Source organism: Jatropha curcas, chromosome 6 (genome assembly GCF_041381405.1).
Source record: "Jatropha curcas cultivar XTBG-Jc1 chromosome 6, XTBG_Jcur_1.0, whole genome shotgun sequence".
In the NCBI taxonomy this organism is placed as follows: domain Eukaryota; kingdom Viridiplantae; phylum Streptophyta; class Magnoliopsida; order Malpighiales; family Euphorbiaceae; genus Jatropha; species Jatropha curcas.
The window spans coordinates 26,578,320-26,601,355 of record NC_143156.1 but is presented as its reverse complement, the minus strand read 5'-3'; the positions used below and the strand labels follow the sequence as shown (position 1 = coordinate 26,601,355).

General features: G+C 32.2%; 3 protein-coding genes across 3 annotated transcripts; 1 reads left to right on the top strand and 2 right to left on the bottom strand.

Annotated features, from left to right (window-relative positions):
* Positions 1 to 56: 56 nt before the first annotated feature.
* Positions 57 to 2,268, bottom strand: LOC105648644 (beta-phenylalanine coenzyme A ligase). The gene is made up of 4 exons (XM_012235106.4): positions 755 to 2,268; positions 609 to 676; positions 283 to 385; positions 57 to 182 (listed from the first exon to the last, which is right to left on the bottom strand). Exons 1-4 carry the CDS (start codon positions 2,189 to 2,191, stop codon positions 57 to 59), a joined length of 1,734 nt encoding a protein of 577 aa, XP_012090496.1. The 5' UTR covers positions 2,192 to 2,268.
* A 6,554-nt stretch (positions 2,269 to 8,822) lies between these two features.
* LOC105648670 (lactate/malate dehydrogenase family protein) lies at positions 8,823 to 13,646 on the top strand. Its single transcript, XM_012235138.3, has 14 exons — positions 8,823 to 9,134; positions 9,237 to 9,330; positions 9,969 to 10,055; positions 10,633 to 10,717; positions 11,126 to 11,307; positions 11,385 to 11,455; positions 11,559 to 11,649; positions 11,749 to 11,823; positions 11,912 to 12,013; positions 12,115 to 12,237; positions 12,631 to 12,699; positions 12,802 to 12,870; positions 13,110 to 13,163; positions 13,363 to 13,646. The coding sequence occupies exons 1-14, from the start codon at positions 8,977 to 8,979 to the stop codon at positions 13,414 to 13,416; spliced, it is 1,314 nt and encodes a 437-aa protein (XP_012090528.1). The 5' UTR covers positions 8,823 to 8,976; the 3' UTR covers positions 13,417 to 13,646.
* Positions 13,647 to 14,517: 871 nt separating this feature from the next.
* LOC105648680 (NAC domain containing protein 2) lies at positions 14,518 to 18,034 on the bottom strand. The gene is made up of 6 exons (XM_012235149.4): positions 17,587 to 18,034; positions 17,135 to 17,412; positions 16,833 to 17,030; positions 15,639 to 16,157; positions 15,437 to 15,557; positions 14,518 to 15,263 (listed from the first exon to the last, which is right to left on the bottom strand). The coding sequence occupies exons 1-6, from the start codon at positions 17,753 to 17,755 to the stop codon at positions 14,857 to 14,859; spliced, it is 1,692 nt and encodes a 563-aa protein (XP_012090539.3). The 5' UTR covers positions 17,756 to 18,034; the 3' UTR covers positions 14,518 to 14,856.
* Positions 18,035 to 23,036: the final 5,002 nt, after the last annotated feature.

Here is a 23,036-nt window from a genome sequence, read left to right as displayed (position 1 = left end):
TTCCGCTGATAATTTTCATAGTTTCTAGATCCTGAAGTAGAAGTAAAGGAGAAGAACTACAATTTTGAAAAAACTTCTTGTTGGCTAAGCGTAACAAGCTCCTTCCTCAGGATTTTTCCTGCAGCAGACTTTGGAATGGCTGTAATGAAACTTACTCTCCTAACTTTCTTGTATGGTGCAACCTGAGAGTTTTTCATGAAACCACAATCAGAAAGAAATGAACTTATAAATAATTCAAAGGAAAAAAAAAAAAAAGAATATCCACAGAACTGTAAGACTAACCTGACTGGCAACAAATCGAATCACTTGTTCTTCATTAAGTTCAGAACCTGTTGCTCTCACAACATATGCCATTGGTATCTGCCCTGCTTCTTCATCTTCAACCCTGCAAAATCAGAAAGATTCACCCCCTATTATGCACAGGCACAGGACAGAAGATTAAAATAGCACAAACATACCATTCTGCAGAAAATTAGCACATGAAAAATTTGTGTGTTGTATCGTGTTAGAGAAGTGTCTAACTCGAACATATGCTTAAGCCTAAAGTTTTGGTGCTTCATAAATTCAACCTCGAGCGAACATAAACAGTAGATGGCGAGGAAACTCACGGTATAACTGCTGCATCAAGTACATGGGGATGATTCAAAAGTATTGCTTCGAGTTCTGCTGGAGCTACCTGCACTTGGCACAAGTTAATGACACTTGACCTATTAAAGAGAATTGGTGAAATAATACTTCATATTATTATACATACCTGATAACCATTATGCTTGATAAGCTCCTTAATCCTATCAACAATATAAAGAAATCCATCTTCATCAAAATAACCAAGATCTCCAGTTCTTAGCCATCCGTCAGAATCAAGTGTGGAATCTGTTGCTTCCTTATTTCGCAGGTAGCCTTTCATAATAGTAGGGCTTTTTAACCACACTTCTCCTTCTCTACAAGGGGGCAAAGCTAATCCTGTTTCAATATCTACTATTTTAGCACTAAAACTTGGCACTAACCTTCCACAGGAGCCTGAGCGTGCCTTAGCATGTTCATTAGACACGTAAAAAGTTGCTGCAGCACAGCTTTCGGTTAAGCCATAACCTTGCCTCAGCTCCACCCATGGAAACCTCTTCCTAAATTCTTCATTCAGTTCTTTACTTAAAGGTGCAGCCCCAGACCCAACCCTTCTTAAAGAAGATAAGTCGCAGTTAATTTTATTTGCATACTTAACTAGGGCTAATATCACAGGAGGCACTGCAGGTATGTTGTTTACTTTATGAGCTTGAACTGCATCAAGCATAGCTTGAAAATCAAATTTTTGCATTAACACAGTGGTAATTCCTGCACAGAACAAGCCTAATCCGAAAAACGCTAGCCCATAGATATGAAATATGGGAATAAAGCATAAGAACACATCATTTTGTGAAGAGGTTGCATAGACTGACCATTTTAGTAGTGTCATTATAGATATGAAGTTGGCATGTGTTAATATCACACCTTTACTTATGCCTGTAGTTCCTGAGGAATATAATATAGCTGCAGTGTCTGATTGAGTTAACTTTACTCGTGGGAATTCTACAGGATCGCAACATTCGATTAGTTCTTCGATTGATAGAGAATTATTTTGATCAGATGTTCGAGTTGTTAGTAGTATAGGCACCCCACTTCGTTTCAACTTGTCTTGCTCTTCAGGTGCTGAAATAATAAGTTTAGCACCCGAGTCTAGTATTTGCTTAGTAATTTCTGATTCTGTGTTTATGGGGTTAGCAGGACTTAGAATTGCACCGATAGAAAATATGGCTAGGCATATTGTAGGATAGAGGATTGAGTTTGGTGACACAACGAACACCATATCGCCTTTCTGGACTCCAAGACAATGATACAAACCGGCAGCCAAGGCTCGGATTGATCGGTGGAGTTGTGCATAGGTGACTTGGCGATTAGAGTATGCATCAATTAGTGCAATTTTTGACTCAGCATGGTCAGGATGGGGAAATTGGGATAACACATACCTGCATGTGTCCAAGTCATGTCTAGTAGGTATTTGGAAATCTTCACCAAGTTGGTGTAGTGTATGGTAAATTCCAGTGCTTGAATCGAAACCGCTCTTATCGGATGTTAATGGTGGTGGTGGTGGTTGTCGTGCATTTTCGCCGGTTTCCTTCTCAACTCCAGCCAGCCATGATTCATCAACTGACATTTTCTATGAATTTGGTAAGCTCGAGAAAATGTTCTAAACTTGTCCTTGTAGAGGCCTATATAGTGTCTTAAGTAGCATATATAGAGAAAGATTTAGTTGCGGTTCGTGGATGTTGGAAATTGGAGATCAACATTGTTAAATACGTCAATTAATAAAAGAATTTGTACTTATTTGCCGGCTAATACGTAAGTGTTGGTAATAAAGGACATATGGATGTCTCTTTCCCATAAGAAATCATAGGTATTTATGACCTGTAAAGATGCTGTCCAAAAAATTTTTAGGATTTAATTTTTTTTTTTATGTTAAATTTGATACCTCTCACTCTCATATTTATTTTGTACGAGACGTGAGAGAATAAGTTAGACAATATCTAGTTGACCATTATTAATGAATTTTTATCCTTCCCAACCAAATATAAAAATAAAGTAAAAGAATTAAATTTTTGATAAATGTCACATGTGGGTTCATTTGTTAATCATCTTTTTCTCTTTCATTTTTTTTTTTTTAAGGAACAATACTAGCTTGCATTACCTTAAAGAATAATAATCCAATAATATATCTGGGATTGAATCCCAAGCTTAAACGAGCAAAATGGATAGAGGTTGTAGCAAGAAGGTGAGCCTTCATATTCTCGTCTTTTTAATCGATATGCTCTAAGATAGTTTTACAATTTGAAACAAACAAACTAAATTCTGATGAGTCTAATTTTGAAGAATAATGAGTATATACCAGTGCTTGATTTATATTCATAAAACATTCATTCTTCTTTTAACATAAAATCCATTCTAAATTTATAAAAATTAATTAATTATATATAAATATATACATATTGGTAATATTGTCAGTACAAAAAAAATTATTGCCAGAATAAGATTTCAATAACATTAAATTGATAAAATTACCCCGTTTAATATGCGTCAGTCATCAGAAATAATTTTCTATTTTTTATATTTATTTTCATTAATATTTTATTGCCTTTATTACATAAATAAATGCTTTTCAATTTGCATCAGCAATCCAAAAAAATATTGAATTATGGTTTGTTTTTGGAATTTTCCATAGAAATTGGTTTAAAATATTCCAAATTGTGAGATTTTTTTGTTTTTTACTCGTTAGTTAGTGATTGATTCATCACTTAAGAGAATTTGAGCTCATGCAAATTCCCACATTTATTTATTTATTTAAAAAAACAGTCTATGGGTTTGTAAAAATATATATAGTCCTCCTGTCTTGGAGGACGTGGTCCTAAAGATGAAGGGTTTAAGCACATCAGCAGCAGAATTTTCTCAATCAACTTTAGCCAGTGAAAGAGATTTAGAGTCTACATCAATAGTCCTAAGCACTCTTCATGAATTTGTCAAACATAAAAACAAAAAAAGAATCCACCAAAATACAAGCACAAAACAATCAAGAGCAAGAAGAGTCTATTCTGATTTTAAATTTCTGATGTGGCTTTTGGAATTATTTCATGATTTATAATATCCAAGGCTTTTATTTTATTTTTTTTTAAATAATTCTAATGGTTCCTGTCAATAGTTATTGACATTCTTATGGGCATGCAGAGCCAAAACATTGGAAAAAAGTGTCTAAGAATATATATGAAAAGATGCACAATTTTTATATTTTGATCTAAAATGACATAAAGGGGTCCAAATTTCGAGATTTTGTAATATTATAAAAACCATGTGTATAATTTTCTTCAGTTTTTTGAATGTGTTAGGAGTTGATTAAAAATCCTCGATTTTTTATTTATTTGTGTGGAAAATATATTTCTAAAAATCAATTTTTTTTTTTTTTTGCAAATCAAGTAGTGGTCTGATTAATCTTTTCACTTATATGAAGAATGAGAGATATCAAATTGAAATTTTCTCGAGCACGTGTGTTTTCAACAATTTGGTGAGGGAGGGTAGGAAGGGTTACCCCTGTTGTGTAGTCCATAGAGATTAAGGAATTACCAACTAAATATGGTCTGATTGGCCTTTACTTATATGAAGAGTGAGAAGTGTAAGTTCGATTATGATGAGAAAGTTTTGAGTTTAATAATGTAAAATGTTAGAGCATAAAAAACAATTATTGGAGGAGAGGACCAAAATGAAAAAATATGAAAATTTTAGGGGTACAAACCAAAAATAAAATAAAAAGTTGGCTAGCTAGATACCCTCACGCAAAGGCAAAGCATATGGATGGAAAAGTTCATATTAAATATAAACTTTGATCCAGTTAAATAATTTCAATTTTTAATAAATTGCAAAATTATTAAATAGGATGAGGAATATATTTTTATTAAAAATTTACTCAATTCGAGTAAATTTATTTTAATAAAAAGCTTTTTGACTTTAAATTTATTTTAATAAAAATCTTGAATCCCAATAAATAATTGATACGTTGAAATTAATACCAACATTAAGTGATAACTAATGAATTCCTTTTTGTTGAAAAGAAAAAAAAAAATTCATCTGTAAAAGTAAAACTAAATGACTAATGTCAACAAGCATTAATATCCAAAGAAAAAAAAATGTCAACAAGCATAACTATGAAAAATTGAAAATGATTTCCACTCACTTTTGGGCCTCAGACATGAACTGGGCCCAAAGTGGTAGGACCAAACCAATTGATGCAACAGCAAAAGAGATTAAATTAGTTAAAAGGATAATTCTAGTAGAAGTCATATTTTTTAAACTTATGTTTAGAGTGTAACATTCCTTTTCGGTTCATCCGTAAATCCGAATGAATCAAACCGAGACGCTACAAGCTGGTTGAACCTATGTCCTGTCATGCTGATATCATAATGTATGCTGAATATAATATCATGCTGTTACTTTCTACATTAGGAAAATATAGATATGTACTTAATATTTACAAGACATGATACTAGTGTTTAAAATGAAATGGGCCCAACTGTGTGCTCTGTACATGCCATGATAAGGATAAACAGAATCAAAATATCAAAATGAGTAGCTACCCTGAAGACTGGGTCTTCCAAAGATGAACTGCAGCAGTTGTACGATGATTCTCTACAGTCCAGATCTAGAACCTGCGAGTTAAAACAAGTAACTCGCTGAGCAAATAAAGCTCCGTGGATATCTCAACTTAATAAGAAATAAATAAATAAACATGTAATTACACATATCAATATACTTTCATGATCTTATCTGCTGTTCATTATGCTGTATGAATTATGCATCTTTTATAATTTATACATAATACAATCTCATAACTGTATGACTCTATAAGGTTATAGTTAAACCTAAGTGATAAGAAAAACTATATGAATACTATGAAATTGAATGTATACTGTATGGCTGGGCTGTTATGACCCATATATACTCATATCCACTCAACGGCCTGTAGTCGAAGTACCAAACTGTATGGAGCGCAGATCTACTATCCTATGTCGCGACATAATCTTATCTACGTGGTTTCTACCTAACCTCAATGGAGCATATTATCGGTATTGCAATAATACAAAATAGAAGCATATTACATTCTTCATAGAATTCATAAATCATATTGTTTACCTGCATGCTGTCTCATTCTGTATGTTTCTAACCTGTTTCATGCTTTATGAGGCTTTCATAGATAAATAGAAGTAACTGCACACAAGTGATAACTTGTAAAATAATTGGCATGGAAATCTAATTGGTACACTCGCGATGCAACTCGTACCACTCATTAGATAATTTAATTTCTACCGGTCAGATTAAGGAAATTATTGTTGTTATTTAACTCAACTCAGAAGGTTAAAATTCAGCAATAATCTTAGGTTGTATGAAGCTACATATGCATCCCAACATTATTTCTAATGTAGCCTTGAAATCTGACAGGGCAGCCTGTACATGTTTCACAAATTCTAGCATAACTCTGTATTAATAAGTCCAATTGCAGTAATTCTAAATTATAATGTTAGCTAACACATTAAGGTACAAATTTGTACAAATTTGTCTTCTATCACATCTCTTAATTACGTTGGTAAGGTGTCAAATATTGAGCTCAAGTGGCAACTGTCAGTCTGCCCAGCTGTTGGTTTCCAGCCTGCACAGTTTGTACTCTTTTGGTCATAGCTCTCAATTTTACTTATTTAAGTTACATCCCATTCTACCCCACTCTGGATTTAAATGGCTCAAACCGGATTTTAGTTCGGCCCGACTCGACTCTATGCAACGATTCGATTCAGTAGGATGTCACATAGAGATTGTGAGTTTGACTTTTCAATTTAAATTATTATCAGTTTGAATTTATTTTTACTTTTATGCCATTTTTTTTATTTTGTTGGGCGTTAGTGTTTTAATTGCTTATTATTTCCTTTTTTTTATTAATTTCCTATTTTAATTATCAGTGTTTTGCTTAGTGTTTCCTTTTTAATTAATTTTCTATTTTAATTATATTTGTCACTTAGTGTTTCCTTTTTAATTAATTTTCTATTTTAATTTTCGGCATCGTTCTTTCTCATTTTGTTACCATCCATTATTTAATTCTGCTTTTGCTCTCGTTATTTTCAGTTGTCAGTTGTTCTTTTCACTATTGGCATTGTTCCACATTTTTTTTTAGATTCTATTTCTCTTGTGTGATTTCATTTTTGTAAAACTGTCACTATCATGGATGTTGTTTATGCTCTGTAGAGACAAGTTAGGACTCTCGATTCTGTTTGAATTGATAATGATACAATATATGCATATACTGTATTTAGTTGATCTTATCTTATCAAATGTGTTAATTGGTGTATATATATATTCTATATCTAATTAATTTTAGAGTATTTACTGATATAGTACATATATATACACCGTTTCTTTCAGCGTTTCTTTTTTCCAGTGTTATCCTTTTTTATCAAATCTGTTTGTAAAAGCCCAGTCCTAGTGTGATATTGTCCGCTTTGGGTGCCAAACCTGGCCTGAACCCTCAGGGTTTTGTTTCTGGGCCAGGGAAACCTCCGCTCTGTCAGCCCAAAACGCGTCACACTAGTTCAAGGTTGTCACCCTTTATATATAGGACTTCCACCTTGTGCGTAGCCGACGTGGGATTCGCCTAAGGTGTTGTGCCCCAAACCTGGGATGTTACACTGTTAGTTTCACGTTGTTTGATGTTCCTGTGGGCATTTTTATTTATTTTTGATCAAATGTGTTAGTTTCTTAATATTTGATATTTTATGACTTTTGCTAAAAACTGAAACATTCGATATGACATTTGCCCCGGTGCCCCTTAGTTAATTTACAAGATTTTTTTTTTTTTTTTTATTTCTGAAAATCATTTTTTTTTAAAAGGGAGAATTAACTAGTAGCTGTATTTTGATTAAAATTATTATAACATTCCTACTTTTTGGTAAAAATACTGATCGGTATTTAAATTTTTTCTATTAAATTATTTAGGCCATTTTTGGCAAAGACATCAATCCGTATTTTATTTTTTCTTCTAAACTATTTATTTATTTAGTCTCATGGATGAACAAGCAATATTATAAAACAGTATGAATATAATAATTTTAACTAAAAATCAAGGATTAAATGGTTAATTTCTGAAAAGATAAAAATGAAGTATAAGGAGGAAGGGAATTCTCAGTTGTGTCATCAAGAGGCAACTTGACAGGCAGTTAACCAACAAGATTTCCAATTCACAACCAAAGGATTAATGAAATGAAAAACTAGTAGAGCTTGTCTTTAATGTCTTAGGTTGCTGTGACCAAACTCAAACTCTAAGACTCATGCAGGTAGATATGTATGCATATAGAAAATAAGACAGAGACATACAGTTGAGAATAAAACATGTTTAATGTATATATATATATATATATATATATATATATATATATATATTGTTCCAAGTGTATCTGCAGTAAGATTCCTTCTAAAATTTTATTAATAGGATTTGGGTTCTTGTCATAAGGAATATATTTTTCTTTCTTGCAATTTCTTAGTCATGATTTAGCAAAAAGATTCAGACTTTTTTTTATATAAATATAAAAATATGGTTTAAAAAACAATTTGAAACTATATTGATTAATGTAAATATTGGCTCGAAATAATAGAGATAGACATTGTATCAGTAAAATTCAAATCAAATTAAAAGATAAATTGGTATCTTTTAAGATGCAAATTCAACTGAAACAAATAGTGTACATAATCAAACCAAATAAATTCAGTTTGAATTAATCATTTTGAAACAAATTGGAACTTTTTGAGTTCAATAAACCAAATCAAAAAAAAAAAAAAAATTATCTATCAAAATTTAAACCAACCTTATTATATAAAAAGCTAAACCAAATCAAATTAAATTGACTCAATTGGATAGTTTTTGTTCGGTTTTACCAAACTTTGCCCACCCGATAAACTAATTAAAGAAAAAAGATATAAATTTTAGCTTAATAATAATGAGATAATTTAGTTAGGTGATGAATGAATTTGAAATGGTGTTATTTCCAATTTTCCAATCAAAGTTGTGAGAGAGAAAAAAAAAATCTTGCAAAAAAACTATGGGTGGAAACTGAAAACAGAGACAAGCAACAAAAAAAGCAAATTGGAAAGGCATAATTAACTGTAAGTCTAATGGTAGTAGCAGACAGAGAACCAAAACCAAAAGAAAAACAAAGTCACATGAACATTATCAAAATGACAAGTGTCATATGTATTAGCCTTATAATACTTTCATGTTTCATATTCAAATAAGCTCTTTCTTCTCCATGCTTCTCTCTCACCAACTTTAAAACTCCATTCTAATACTTCCATTTTTGTCTCTGAAATCTCTCAATCCTTCTCTTTCTCTGTAAATATCTCTCTGTCTGTCTCTCTGCCATGGCCGTGGCAGAGCTAACATCACCTACTGTTGCATATACCCACACCCCAACTCGTCTCCACTCTTCTTCTCAGCTTTCACTCTCTTCTACCCATCTCTCTTTTCGCCTTCGCCGCTCCTTTCGACCTCAAAATACTAGAATTACTTGCTCTGTAGAGTAAAGTTTTTATCTTTTGTTTATTTTTTGTTTCGTCGAATTTCATCTTTTGCCAACTTATGGATAACTCTTTCTTTTTTTTTTTTTTTTTTTCGTGTTTAGTCAAGTTCAAGCCCCAGTTGCAGTTGAGACTAAGAAGTCTACAGACAAGTCTGATTGCTTTGGTGTTTTCTGCCAAACATATGATCTCAGGGCTGTAAGTGTTTCTATTTTCTAATTCTACCTTCTATATCTATTTCACAATTTAATATTTTCTGTCTGTTTCTGTGCTTTTCTTTAGAAAATAGTTTGGTTAATTTCATTTGTATTGTTAGTTCCTTTAATGGGTTTTTTTTTTTAAGTATATGATTCAATTTGGGTAGTTTTGTAATTATGCTAGTAGCTCAGTGATGGATTATCTGTCTTATGATGTAATGCAAGAGTTCAAGAGTGGCATCCCCTTACCCTTTAGAATTTCCAATGTGATAAAAATGATACTTTGGACAATGTTGATTTTAGCTTAGTTCTATTACATAATGAATATTAGATTTTTGTCTGTTTGAATTTTAGTTGCTAACTCTGAGGTTAGTTGGCTTGAATTTTTTTATTAAAAAAATTCCAAAAGTTACATATGCATGTGATATATTGGCTGAAAGATGACCTCTGATTTTTGTTTATATATATATATATATATAATTCTACTGGAAAACATCCTTCAATTTGGACAAGTTAAGCATAGTGAATGCAGGAATTCTGCTCCCTTTGCCTCCTTCATCACCATGACATATTTTATTTGACTAGTGAATACTTAAGTCTTTTTATTATTATTATTATTATTTTTTAATCTGCTCACAGGAGGAGGAGACAAAATCATGGAAGAAACTAATTAATATAGCAGTTTCTGGTGCTGCTGGAATGATATCCAATCATCTACTTTTTAAAGTAAGGTCCTCTTCTTTCTAATTCACCAAAGGACTCGCAATAATTTTTTTTTCTTTGCCTTTTCGGAACATCTAAATTATTTGCTTGCTAGTAAACTAATTATTTGCTTGCTAGTAAACTGGTGATTGTTGAATGCTTCTGGTGGTAACATAAAAGGGATACCATTTAAAAGGGATTGAATTAAGTGAAGTTTCTGGTACTTTTTTATTCAATACCATTTATATGTGTCAGCATTAGCAGTAGCAGTAGCTGTAGTTTCAGTTTTCTTGTTTTTATCTAGTGCTTCAAATGATCAGCTAAATGTAAACGAGTAGTTTATCCCTGGAGGATTATCAAATTGTATCCTGATAGTTATGCTTATGCTTATTTGGGATATCCTAGAAATTGTGATTGCCATACTCCCTTCAAGAGTTGCATTTTTCTGTTTTGACCTAAAAAAATACCATTATTTGTACAAAAGTTTTTCTGGCTGCTTTGAGAAACGAACATTTGAATTTCTTTGTTTGTAGCTGCTTATATCCCTGAACTAGTATTATCCAAAAAGAGAAAGATTCATAAACTTGTTTTGTTAATCCAGCTTGCATCTGGTGAAGTTTTTGGGCCAAATCAGCCTATAGCATTGAAACTATTGGGATCTGAAAGGTCTTTTCAAGCTCTTGAAGGTATATGCTTACATCTTCACATAAAAATTTCAATTGATCTGGAGATGCTATGCAACAAGCAGCATGTAATCTGATATGTGGCTGTTCCCCCAAACAAATGTTGATTAAGGTTTTATTGTTTGAATTATTTTGGACTATCCTATATTTATTTAACATTTTTTAAACTTCAATTTCTGCATTTTAAGAAGTCCATATATGATTATTTATGTTGTGTATTGAATATTTTCTCTTTATTCAGGAAAAAGTAGATTGGAGGCATGCAAATTTTAACATCTTGCCTTATGAACATAAAATGTTGCTCTTTTAGCATTTAGTCATGAACTGTTTTTAAGTTGCAAACAAAAAATTTCTTAGATTAACAACTCCAATTTCTTCATATTCTTCAAAATGCGGTCATTATTAATGCAGGAGTTGCAATGGAACTTGAGGATTCCTTGTATCCTTTGTTAAGGGAAGTGAGCATTGGAATAAACCCTTATGAAGTGTTTGAAGATGCAGAATGGGCTCTATTGATTGGAGCAAAGCCTCGAGGACCTGGCATGGAACGAGCTGACTTATTAGATATCAATGGGCAGATTTTTGCTGAACAGGTAGCATTGCTATTTATACCTTTCTGCCTATTGTAGGATTAATTTATGAATTATAATCTATTTTCTAAATGTAATAGGGAAAAGCTCTTAATGCTGTTGCGTCTCGAAATGTGAAGGTGATAGTAGTGGGCAACCCTTGTAATACCAAGTAAGAATCTATCATTTATCATTTTCCACACTGTTTTTGCTCTATACCTAGCTTATGCAATTCCTTCAAAGAACTCACTTATACACCTTCCTTTATGGTGCAGTGCTTTAATTTGTCTGAAAAATGCTCCAAATATACCTGCAAAGAATTTTCATGCTTTGACTAGGTTAGATGAAAACAGAGCAAAATGTCAGGTAAATTAGATCTTAACACTGCTATTTAATGATCGGGAGCAAAGATTACTGTGACTAAAAAAAAAGGGCAAAAGATTAACTTGGTAACGACTTATGCAGCTTGCATTGAAAGCAGGTGTGTTCTATGATAAAGTGTCAAATGTGACCATATGGGGAAATCACTCGACCACTCAGGTGTTTAAGTTTTTCCTGTTAGAAGAGTATCTACTGATCAAATTTCCCTGAACTTCTCTGAAAGGAATCCTTATCTGATTTTCTACAGGTTCCGGACTTTCTAAATGCTAGAATAAATGGCTTACCTGTCAAAGAGGTCATAAAAGATCACAAGTGGTTAGAAGAAGAGTTCACTGAGATGGTCCAGAAGGTGTACTTCATAAATGCATCATAAATAGAACTTCATCTTTTGTCTAAGAAATCAACTCAGAATATTTGATCAAGGGCCTTGAACTTGTATTGTGTTTGCAGAGAGGTGGATTGCTCATTCAGAAATGGGGACGATCTTCGGCTGCATCAACTGCTGTGTCCATTGCTGATGCCATAAAGTCTTTAATAACTCCCACCCCCGAGGGTGATTGGTTTTCTTCTGGAGTAAGTTCAATTCCTCTTAATTTGCATAAACTCATATATGCCACTTTATGCTGCCGGTTGCATATATGAACCAGAGTACTGCATTTGGAATACTCATTAGCAAAAGAAGCATTAATCAATTATACTAACACGAGACAGAAATTTTGAAGCTGACTTCTCCACATGCAGAGAAAATTCTTAGAAAAGAGATCCGGATGCCTCATGTTGTTTGAATTGAACTATGCTTCTATACTTTTTGCTTGCTGTCAAGAAAGAGTAGTTCTGTGTTCATGTCAGCTGATTAAAACATTTAAGCGATATGCTAATCGGAGATCTTCGTGTGCTTAAACAATGATAAACATCTCGATTTGCTAAGATGTACCAGTTAGTCTCACAGTTTTCATACAAATGCAGGTTTATACCAACGGAAATCCATATGGCATCGCGGAGGGCTTAGTTTTCAGCATGCCATGCAGATCAAAAGTGAGTTCTTTTTCAGCACTTTTTTCTAAGCACTGTTAAATATTTATTCATTCATATGAACATATCATGATCCCATCTTAAATATATTAACCCATTTGGCAGGGTGATGGTGATTATGAACTTGTCAAGGATGTAATCTTTGACGATTACCTTCTAAAGAAAATTACTAAGGTATGTCTTCTCATTTGACCAGCACTCCAATGGGAACCAAATGGTAAAGTATTCCCTTTCTTTTTGTGTGTAAATTGTAACAATAACACTGCTGAGGTTTACCATAATTAACACATTTGTCCTTTCTATTCTTGAAATTAGAATTTTGAGTCCTTGAGATTTATTAATGACCGCCCAACACTTTTGTTCTTATTTTCTCAGTTTATAGATTTACTGCTTGTATGTAATGCTTTTTGCAGACAGAAGCTGAGTTACTAGCTGAGAAGAGATGTGTAGCCCACCTCACCGGAGAGGTAAATGTTGAGATTCGTTTGGATAACTAGTCATCGGAGAGTAATTTAAATTTGTTATGATTTTACGCTCAAAAATTCAACTCCGAATTCACGTTCATTTAAAATGACCTTCTATCTAGATGAATCCTTATAATATTCTTATTTTCCGGATTGTGATGAAATTGAAAGATAAATAGCTTAACTGTGTTTCTCTTCTCAGGGTATCGCTTTTTGTGATCTACCTGAGGACACAATGCTTCCCGGAGAAATGTAAACTTTGAGTCTCAAAACACCATTACACGTTTCTAAAATACTTCAACAGCTACTTCAGAAGGCAGAAGATGTGATTAGAAAAAATTGTTTATTTAGAACTAATTAATTTCATATGTGCATTATGTTGCATGTCGAAATGTCAAACGCGTTATTTTTTTAAATAATTTCTAAATATATAATTTGTATTTCGTAATTATTATATCATTATAATACAATATAAGTTCAATTTCACGTGTGGAATTATAGCAATTATTTTCGGAACATATGGTTTTATAAGTATCAAATATCTTTTTGTTTTCAATAATTATAAAACTAAAATACCCTTGACCATTAGGGAGTATGTAAAAACCGAACGATCAATTTGACCAACACAAGGATTGATTTTCATAGTTGTGGAGTGCTCGATTTGGTTTAAAAAAGTTAAAACTATTTAAAACTCGAATGACTCGATGTGGACATTGGATCAAACGATAGAAATAAAACTGTTTTAGGAAATCCGGATCATAAGGATAAATCATCTATTCGATGTCAAAAGTCGAAACATCCAAAGAATTGGAAGAAAAACCATTTTCTGTACATCCCCAACAAAGTAAAGAAAAAAAAAAAAAAAAACAGAAGCTTCACCCAAATGCATATCCATGAATATGATGATGATAACTAGGGGTGTTTATAAAACTACTCGAACTGATCCTGCAGTTTCAATTGCTGGTTTTTTTATGATCCAAATCAAATGAAACTGCATTCATAAGTTTAGTTCAGTTCGGAGTAAGGTCTGATTCGGTTTAAAATTTTATAAACCGTCTCATAACACAAGTACAATTTGAATATCTCATAACACAAGTATAATTTGAATAAAGCCTCAAACCCAGTCGACCAAACCAACCCAAACCATGAACACTCCAAAGATAACACTGCCCTGACTAAAATAATTTGAACAGAAGAACTATACAACCAATAAAATTGCATAATCATCTTTCCTATAACAATCAAGAAGGAATTAAAAAATAAAAAAATTAAGAAAAAAACAAAGAGAGGTACCAACCTTTGCTGATAAAGGATGTTGTCTGTCATTGAGCAAGTCTTGTATTCTGGTAATAAGCTCTTTTTAGTTCACAAACTATCTATATATATCACCAAGGTAACGTTTAGGCACGTTTCCGCCAATGGTTAAAAGATGTTTATACATATAAGCAAAATAAAATTCTGCTATCCTAAAACTACTTAACGTGTGCAGTTGTATAAAATTACAATGAACCAATGCAAGGTCAAAACACATCAACTTTTCAGGTTTGGCAGTCAATATACTAAATAAAGAATCTGTAACAATTTAGTTGTCCTAAGCAACCTATAAAGGGATTAACCATTAACCAACCCCGAAAGGAAATTCATCCCAGGGAACAGTTTTAAGCATCTCCCCAGCCAACTTCATTGACCAGTATAGCTATTTGGTACAGACGTAGGTCCCAATTTTAAAAGTTGCTGAAAAAATTAGGACCCAAAAGAACATTAGGAAGTACCAGCCCCGTGACACTGTAGACATTGCCTTGCCTGAGAAGAAGCTCCCCATTGGTACCAAACTTGCCGGACCTACATTGGCTTGCGCCATGTCAAAAGAGAGGATGATGTTGACATTCTGATTCTTGTTGGATGACCAGTCCATTCCGCTACTGCCAAAAGTAATATTTTCTATTCTAATTACACCAGCAGTAACACGAATTGAACTGGAAGATTGTGCTGCATTTAACTGCAGAGCTCTGTCCTTAACAGGGAACTCAGAAGCAAATGCTGGTGGTGCAGGAATGCTGCCCAACATTTGACTGGCTTGCTTCATGAACGGATATTTCATATCTGCACAGGTGCACAAGACACAAACAAATAAGACCAAAAATAGGGGAAATTAAAACCAGGGGTAAATAAATATAACTGTCATATCTATTTCACTTAGGACATTTACCCCCGAACTAATGAGAAGAAGAAACTATTTGAGGAATAGCAATGACAGGCATCCAGACCAAAATTACCTGATTCGAACATCGTTGCTTCTGGCTTTAGTTGCTTCGAGGAGGATGCATCATTGTTGCCATGTGCTTCTGATAATTCTGAGGTTACCACTGGAACTGCCTTAGCTCCGCCATTGACATCCTGTAGTAAGGCATAACTTAATTGATACATTGTCATTCAAAATTCAATAGATAGTATATAGAGATTAAAGTAAATATTTACCTTCTCAAATAGATGATCTTGATCAGGAATAGCATATTCAGTCCCCATAAGTTCAGAAGGATCAAAAGTCAGGTTGTCATCATTAGCATCAAAGAAACTGAGATACTCGTCAACCATGTCAAAAGGTGTAGAATCTCCAGTAGACTCTGGTTCCACAGGATTTGAGAGATCATTAGCCTCCAGGAACAATCCTTCACTGAATGGAGGATTATCAGTAGCATCCACAAATGGCTCATCAAGCAAGTAATTGTCATCAACAGCATTCATATTGCATCTAGATTCAGCCATGTATTCATGTCTCACTGCTTTGGCATCAACCTCATATTGCCCAGCCAAATTGAATAAGTTCTGGTCATCTGGCAGATTAGAACCATACTGTGTTTCTTCTTTGCCAATAATTATAGGCTTTTGATCATCTCCACTGCAGTTTCCAGAGCTCTGCTCCACATAGTTGCTTGCTTCACCATGGTAGTAATTCACAGGGACAGAAGCATTTCCAGATGCAATGCCATCAAAATTCTGCCAAAACCCACAATGAGAAAATCAAAAATTTATGACACTATTCACCAATCATCCCAGTACCCTGAAATTTCATTCTCTCAGTTTTCATCACCCTCAAAAATTATCCTTTGAATCCAACATGCAAGGCCTAACAACATATTATCTGTCATGCTGTCCATTTATCCCTGAATTAACTATCCAAAGAACCTCCAATACACCATATTATCCTGCATAAAACTGCATACCCAGTTTCTTTTTTTCCCTTGTATTTTGCAACACTAAACATCACATCCTCGGTACATATCCTAGGCTCTACATACATTTCTCTATCTCTTGCAATGCTTAGATTAAATAAACCAATCTATCAAAGAACTAAACTTTTTGCTGCTAACTGAAAATTGTACAACTAGGAACTGCTATTCCTCTCACCAAATGCCAAAATTTGTCCTAAAATATGTGTGTGTAGCAGTAATGCTTAACTAAGCAACTAAACCCGGTTTCTTTCTTTGTGTGTGTGTGTGTGTGTGTGTGTGTGTGTGTGTGTGTGTGTGTATATATATATATATATATATATATATATATATATATATATATACTGCTTGGCCAAGCAACTAAACACAGTACCTTATTCATTTTTATTTCAATCAAAGACTTATACATTATTCACAAACAAAGATCCCCAGAAGTACAAACCTGGTCTAGATCATTAGCTTCCACACATGCATCATCTCCAACTGCTACTTCATCTGTCACCACCATCTCTTCACCCGGTAGTAGAGCTACCACCTCATCATCATCCCACTCCTCCTCAACAAATGGTGCCCCATACTGCTCTCCATTCTTCGGCCCTGTTCCACTCTTTTGGAAAATCCTACACAGCACAAATGAATCCTTCCCACCCAAGGACACAATCAAACAAACGAATAAGAAGTCAATAAAATAACGTGGATAACATCAACGTTAAACAAGAAATGCAAATTCGTATATGATCTCACTTGAACAATCCCTGCTTTCTGCAAATCCTCATCAGCAAGGCGATACTCATGCATTACCCAATTGGTGCGCTCACCGCGAGGGGCACGTCCAAGATGGTAAACAAGGGTCTTTTTCATCCCCACAGTTCGTGAGTTCCACTGAATAGGACGGTCCTTCCCAGTTGTTTTCCAGTATCCTTTCTCTGTCGCCCGGTTAGTCTTAGATCCATTGCCATATTTCCTATCGAGCATACTAAAAAAATACCACTCCAAATCCCTGCTCTTCAACTTCGACTTATCTAAAAAAAAAATGCAAATAAATAATAAATAAAGTGAAAACCTAAAATTTCCCCATATCCTCTTGTTCTTTCCTGAATTCAAGCAATTTTCCAATTAATTGCAATAACTATAATTCAAATAACAGATTGACTTCCAAAATAAAAACTGATTCTAAAGAAAAACCAAAATCGGACCTGGGAGATCCCATGGCTCGGACTTGTAGATATCGATGACAGCGATTGGATCAAACCGAAAAGGTTTGTTGGTAACCTTTCGTTTAAGGTAATAGCGAACCAGTTCCTCATCAGTAGGGTGGAATCGGAATCCAGGAGCAAGTGAAGTCGAGGAGTCACCACGGACCATTTTACTGTGTCAATACCAGAACTAAAACAGAGAGATTAAAGGAAATTCGAATCCGAAACTTTGAAGAAAGAATATAAAATTAGGGTTAGGGTTTTGAGAAGGGAAGGGTTTCAATTGCAATCTGAAGCTTGAATTGGGAATTGAGAGAAAAGAGAAAGAAGAAAAGCCATAACCTTTAGCTTTTGCGCAGAAAGGAAAATATGAGAGACGCACAGCGAAAAAAGATGGAAAAGAATTAGTGGTCGAACTAAATTAATATATACATAATCCCGACGGAGTCCGATATTCCGAAAGCAAGATTAATTAATTAATCTATTTTTACTTTCGATAAATGAATGTCGGAAAAGTTAATGTCACAGGGAAGTTACGGGATTTAGTTTCACCGACGTTAACATGTATATATTCTAGATCCTTCTGTCTTCTGTGGGGAAAAGTGGCCTTGCATTGACTTTTGGAGTGGCTTCTTTTCCTATTTAGCTGGCTCGGTTTGATTCATACTTGAATGCTTTTGAAAATAACTTAAATTATTATTATTATTATCATTATTATTATTTTATATTTGAATTACAAATAAAATTGTTGTTTTTACTTTTTTAATAAAATATCATTTCAGCGCTTAAGTTAGTAAATATTTATTATTTTTTCTCCAAAGAAAATGGCAATTCATTAATAAAAAATATAAAAAAATGTCTTCATAAGAACAATAATAAAAATATGAAAAATTGAAATCTCATGTTTATAAATGATTTTGTGAAGAAATTAACCATTGGAGTAAAAATTAGTCTTTAAGACAGTAAAAAAAATTTCGCAACATCTACCTCAAACTTTCTCGCAATTACATTTTTACTTATAATAAAATATTTTAAAATCAATTTACATGTACTAAAACTAAATTTTCACTCTTTATAGTTTTACAAAATGTATCGTTTCGTATCAATTTAATCCATACAGAATATATGAAATTTATTAGTTTTAATAGTTAATGGATATCAAGGGCTCAAGATCAAATTTTTTAACTTTTCATTTTTATGAAAATGCAATATAATTTATATTATTATGTTGTTTAAAAAAAAAGATGTTGTTTGATCATATTATATATAAGTATTGAATAATTGGTTCTTCTTTTATTTTGGAAAGTAACTTAAGAATTATTAATTTATAGTTAATAATTCAAGGACATTTTTAGAATTAATAAAATACACCAGTGGATGGTCTTTATAAAATTGAGAATTATGACAGTGGTTAGTGAATGAATTTATTATTTTACATTATTAAATACAAATCATTCTTTTGATTCAAAATAATTGCGAAAATATTTAAATATATTAAGATTATTAAATTAACCTCATGCTTATAAATTAAAATAGATTTGCAGCTTTTTAAGGCTCCACGTCATTACATGGTAGGATGAAGCTTCCAGGCAAGCGCTTGCCTAATTGCATCCGAAAGAGAATTGTAACTGAAATGGCGGTCTTGTCCTCCCTTTAATTTATGTAATCTATGTGATTTAGTCCCTATAAAAGATCAAATTTATAAATTAGTATTTTCTTTTCCCCCCCAAAAGTTTTTATATTGTTGTAATTCAACTTAATAGTCAATCTGTTAGATTTTGCTATTATTTTGGTTAGTCAATTAAAACAAAAACGTTAAAGAAAACACTTTTTATTCCGATTATACTCTAGAAAGTTAAAAAAATTAATTTATTGCCAAATTTTTTCTAATAATTTAATATAAATAGATTTGATGTATTACTTTTAATGAATTTTTTATTTTTTAGTTAGAAATTAGAATTAGAGATAACATAGAAAAGAAAATTTAAAAATTGACGGCATGTAAAAAAAAAAAAATCCTTTTGAACTATTTCATTTTAACTATTTGTCAATTTCAACTTTGTGAGAACCTAATAAGACTCTTAACTTGTAATTTTTATATTTTTTACACTCATGTTCAGTTACAGAATTGAGCATGAAATTAAATCGCTCTTATATGATATTTTTTTCAAATATGTCTGCATACTTTAATCCACGTGACATATATATTTGTTAAACCAATTTAAATCCATTAGAAATCCCCAAATCAATTAAAAAACCAAGTAAATACTCATGATTTGAGGTAAACTATGGACCTTAATCAACCCAAACTAGCCCAACCCATTAGAAAATTATATAATTTTTGAAATTCCCCTTAAGTCCAAAATCTGTCTTCTCCCTTCTCCTCGATCGTGCACAATACTCCTCTCCATTTTTATTTATTTTTTTCCGATCATCTGCTTGTGTTCGACCAACATCGACTCCTCCTTACCAACATCGCCTCTCCGCCATTCTCTCATCTCCACTTTTGACCTGTGTAACGCAGTAATGAGGGAGGTGTTGAGCTGCGATTCCTGATCGAGACAACCACTACCCTTCCTTTTTCTTTTATTTTTAGGTAAGATCAACCTTCTTTTCGTTCCTAGCAGTTTCTGCGATCGCTGTTCATTTTATTTTCCGAGCCAGTAGCCGCGCAACAAGAAGAAGGGAAGGAAGTTAAGCAAGCACAATTCTCTCAGATCAAATCTTAGATATCTTTAAATCTATAAAAGAATTATAGATAAATTGAGAATTATATTTTAAAAAATAAAAATCTAATGAATTCAAGTCAAAACTTCCATGAAACATAAGCAATTCTCAAACACAATAGAAAAGACGATCAGGAAAAGCAATTCTTGGATTCGCTAACTTACGAGGGATTTCAATCCTTATAGGACAAAGAAAGGCAATAATAAAAAGCTGTCATTTGTGCGACGTTGGATTACAATGAAGTATTCACGATGTCTGTAGATATTGAATTCACGTGCCACTGTTCTAGCTTGGCAAGATGCTTATTAGTTAAGAGATTTATTCGGTCCGCTGCAAGGTTGAAGTTGACAAATAATTAAAATGAAAAAGTTCAAGGGGATTTTATGCATGTAGACATTCAAAATTTATTAGATGTAAAGTTAATATTTCCTCAAAATTTAATAAAAAAATATTTAATTGAATCACAATAAAATAAAATGACTACATAATTAATTTTTGAAAACAAAAATACTAACTTATGAAGTTCACTAAAATTTAAGAATTTAGTGTATTGCTATTATTATCTTTCTTCTTCTTTTGCATACATCTGGATTTAAATGACATTTTCTTTATTTTGTCCTTACTCAAGAACCATGTTTTTTTTTTTTTTTACTCAGAAATAGATTTTAGCTTATTGCGTCGAGGAGCTTTAACAAGTGGTTGAAGTATAGTGTGGGTTACAACCCTCCTTCGAATAAACAAAACAATAATAGATATTTTTCTTTTTATTCCTAAGATTGGTGCAAGATTAAAATTGACAAGCTGATGATTTGGTTTTAAATTTATCTTTTAAGGTTATTTATTTTAATATATTAGAATTTTTATTTATTTATTAAAAGGTTCAACCAGTTGAAAGAAAATATTATGAACTAAATAATTAGGGGCAACTCTCCTCTTTATTTACTTACTAAAACTTTTATGTTTCAGAAGACTTAAAAATACTAATAATCTTTTAAAATTATATTAAATGATTTTTAAATAATTAAGATAGAGCCAATCAATTATGAGATCACATTTTTCACGTGTCTAACAAACCATTTTGGCAGGTCTTGTACCATTCATTTGACATATAATTTCATTAGTGGTCTTTAAATTTAAATTTAAAGGTATTTAATTTGTAACTTAAAAATATATTAATTTTAATTTTGTGTAACAATGAAGGGGAGTTTTTTTTTTTTTTTTTGGTTAATATCCGGTAGAATGGTCCATATATCAAATCAATTAATTTTTTTTTAAATGTTAATGTTTTTTTCCAATGAATGGTTAAAATACCATTATTTCAACCAAAACACTATTTGTTTTTTTTTATCAGTAAATAAAATATTTTATTAATTTTTAATATATCTAGAAAAAACTTCTACTAAACCTAAGCTATTAGGCTTACCAAAAGCTACTATACATTGAGTTCCAACAGTAAAATAAGTTTATCCAATTTTAATTATCATGTGGACTTTTTTATTTAACTTAAATTTCCACCAAGTAAAAAGATTTTCTCTCTCCTACGTGTTGGCCACTTTTTGTAATCACTAAAAAAAAAGAAAGTAAAAACTCATATATTAAATAGAACAAAAAGTAAATTATGAAAAATACTTGCTTAGATCAGATTCATGGTTCTACTTATAAATCAAACTAATAAAAATATAAACTTTTTAAAAGTTATTCTTACTTTTATCTTTTTTTTTTTTTTTCAGCGTATGGTAAAAAATATATTCGTTTCAATCAAAATTTATATTTTGATTAGTTTGAACTACGGATGGGTAATATACCCGTTCTAGATAAGTTAATCCCTTAAACTAAAACCCAATAAAAAACTACTACAAATCAAACTGAAATAGATAAATAAATTATCTCAAACCCTCGTCCTCTTGTATTGCCTTTCATGTATTTAGTTATTTCAACAGTAGTCTTCACATACTGGAACGAGGTTGTAGATTTTTAGAGAATAAAACTATCAAGAACACATATAGACAAAAAGCTTTTAATGTACATGTTATGCAACTTAAGAGATTACAGAGTGTAGGGATCCATTGAGTTTTGTATGCCATAATTAATATATTGAGGATATTTTCTTTCTGGAAGAAGACGAACTCACTTTTCTCTGTTTTCTTTTCATAAAATCCTACAGATAGTGAGATTTTGGATCTAGAAAGAATGTTGGTCGGTGTTATCTATTCAACCTTATTACGCAATCTCCTGTTTTTTCTTGGAGCATTATTCTGATTTGCAATTCTCCAATTTATCCTATTTTAACACTTGCTAATGCCTTTTTGGGATATAAACTTTCTCAAGTACGTTGTCTTCTTCTTTCTTTTTTTTTTTTTTTTTTTTTTTTTTTTTTTTTGAGGGTAAACGAAGAATAGAAAGAACAACTAGCTGGCTAATACAGGATTAAGTATATGCTATTCCAGTAGCATCATCCATGAAAATAGTCCAGGTGGGGGATATTTGATAATATGAACTCATAATAACATAGATGAATATAAAATATTGATAAATCAACTATTGATATGAGTGTCTGAAAATAAGTTCTAATACTTAATATGATATCTCCAACAAATTTCATATACCATGACAGCTCGTTATGCTTCAAGTACTGTCAACAAGAGCAGAATAATCATCATCTTTACTCAAAACTTAACCAATATTGTCAAAGTAATGAAAACTATCGCCAGAAATTTTTTTAT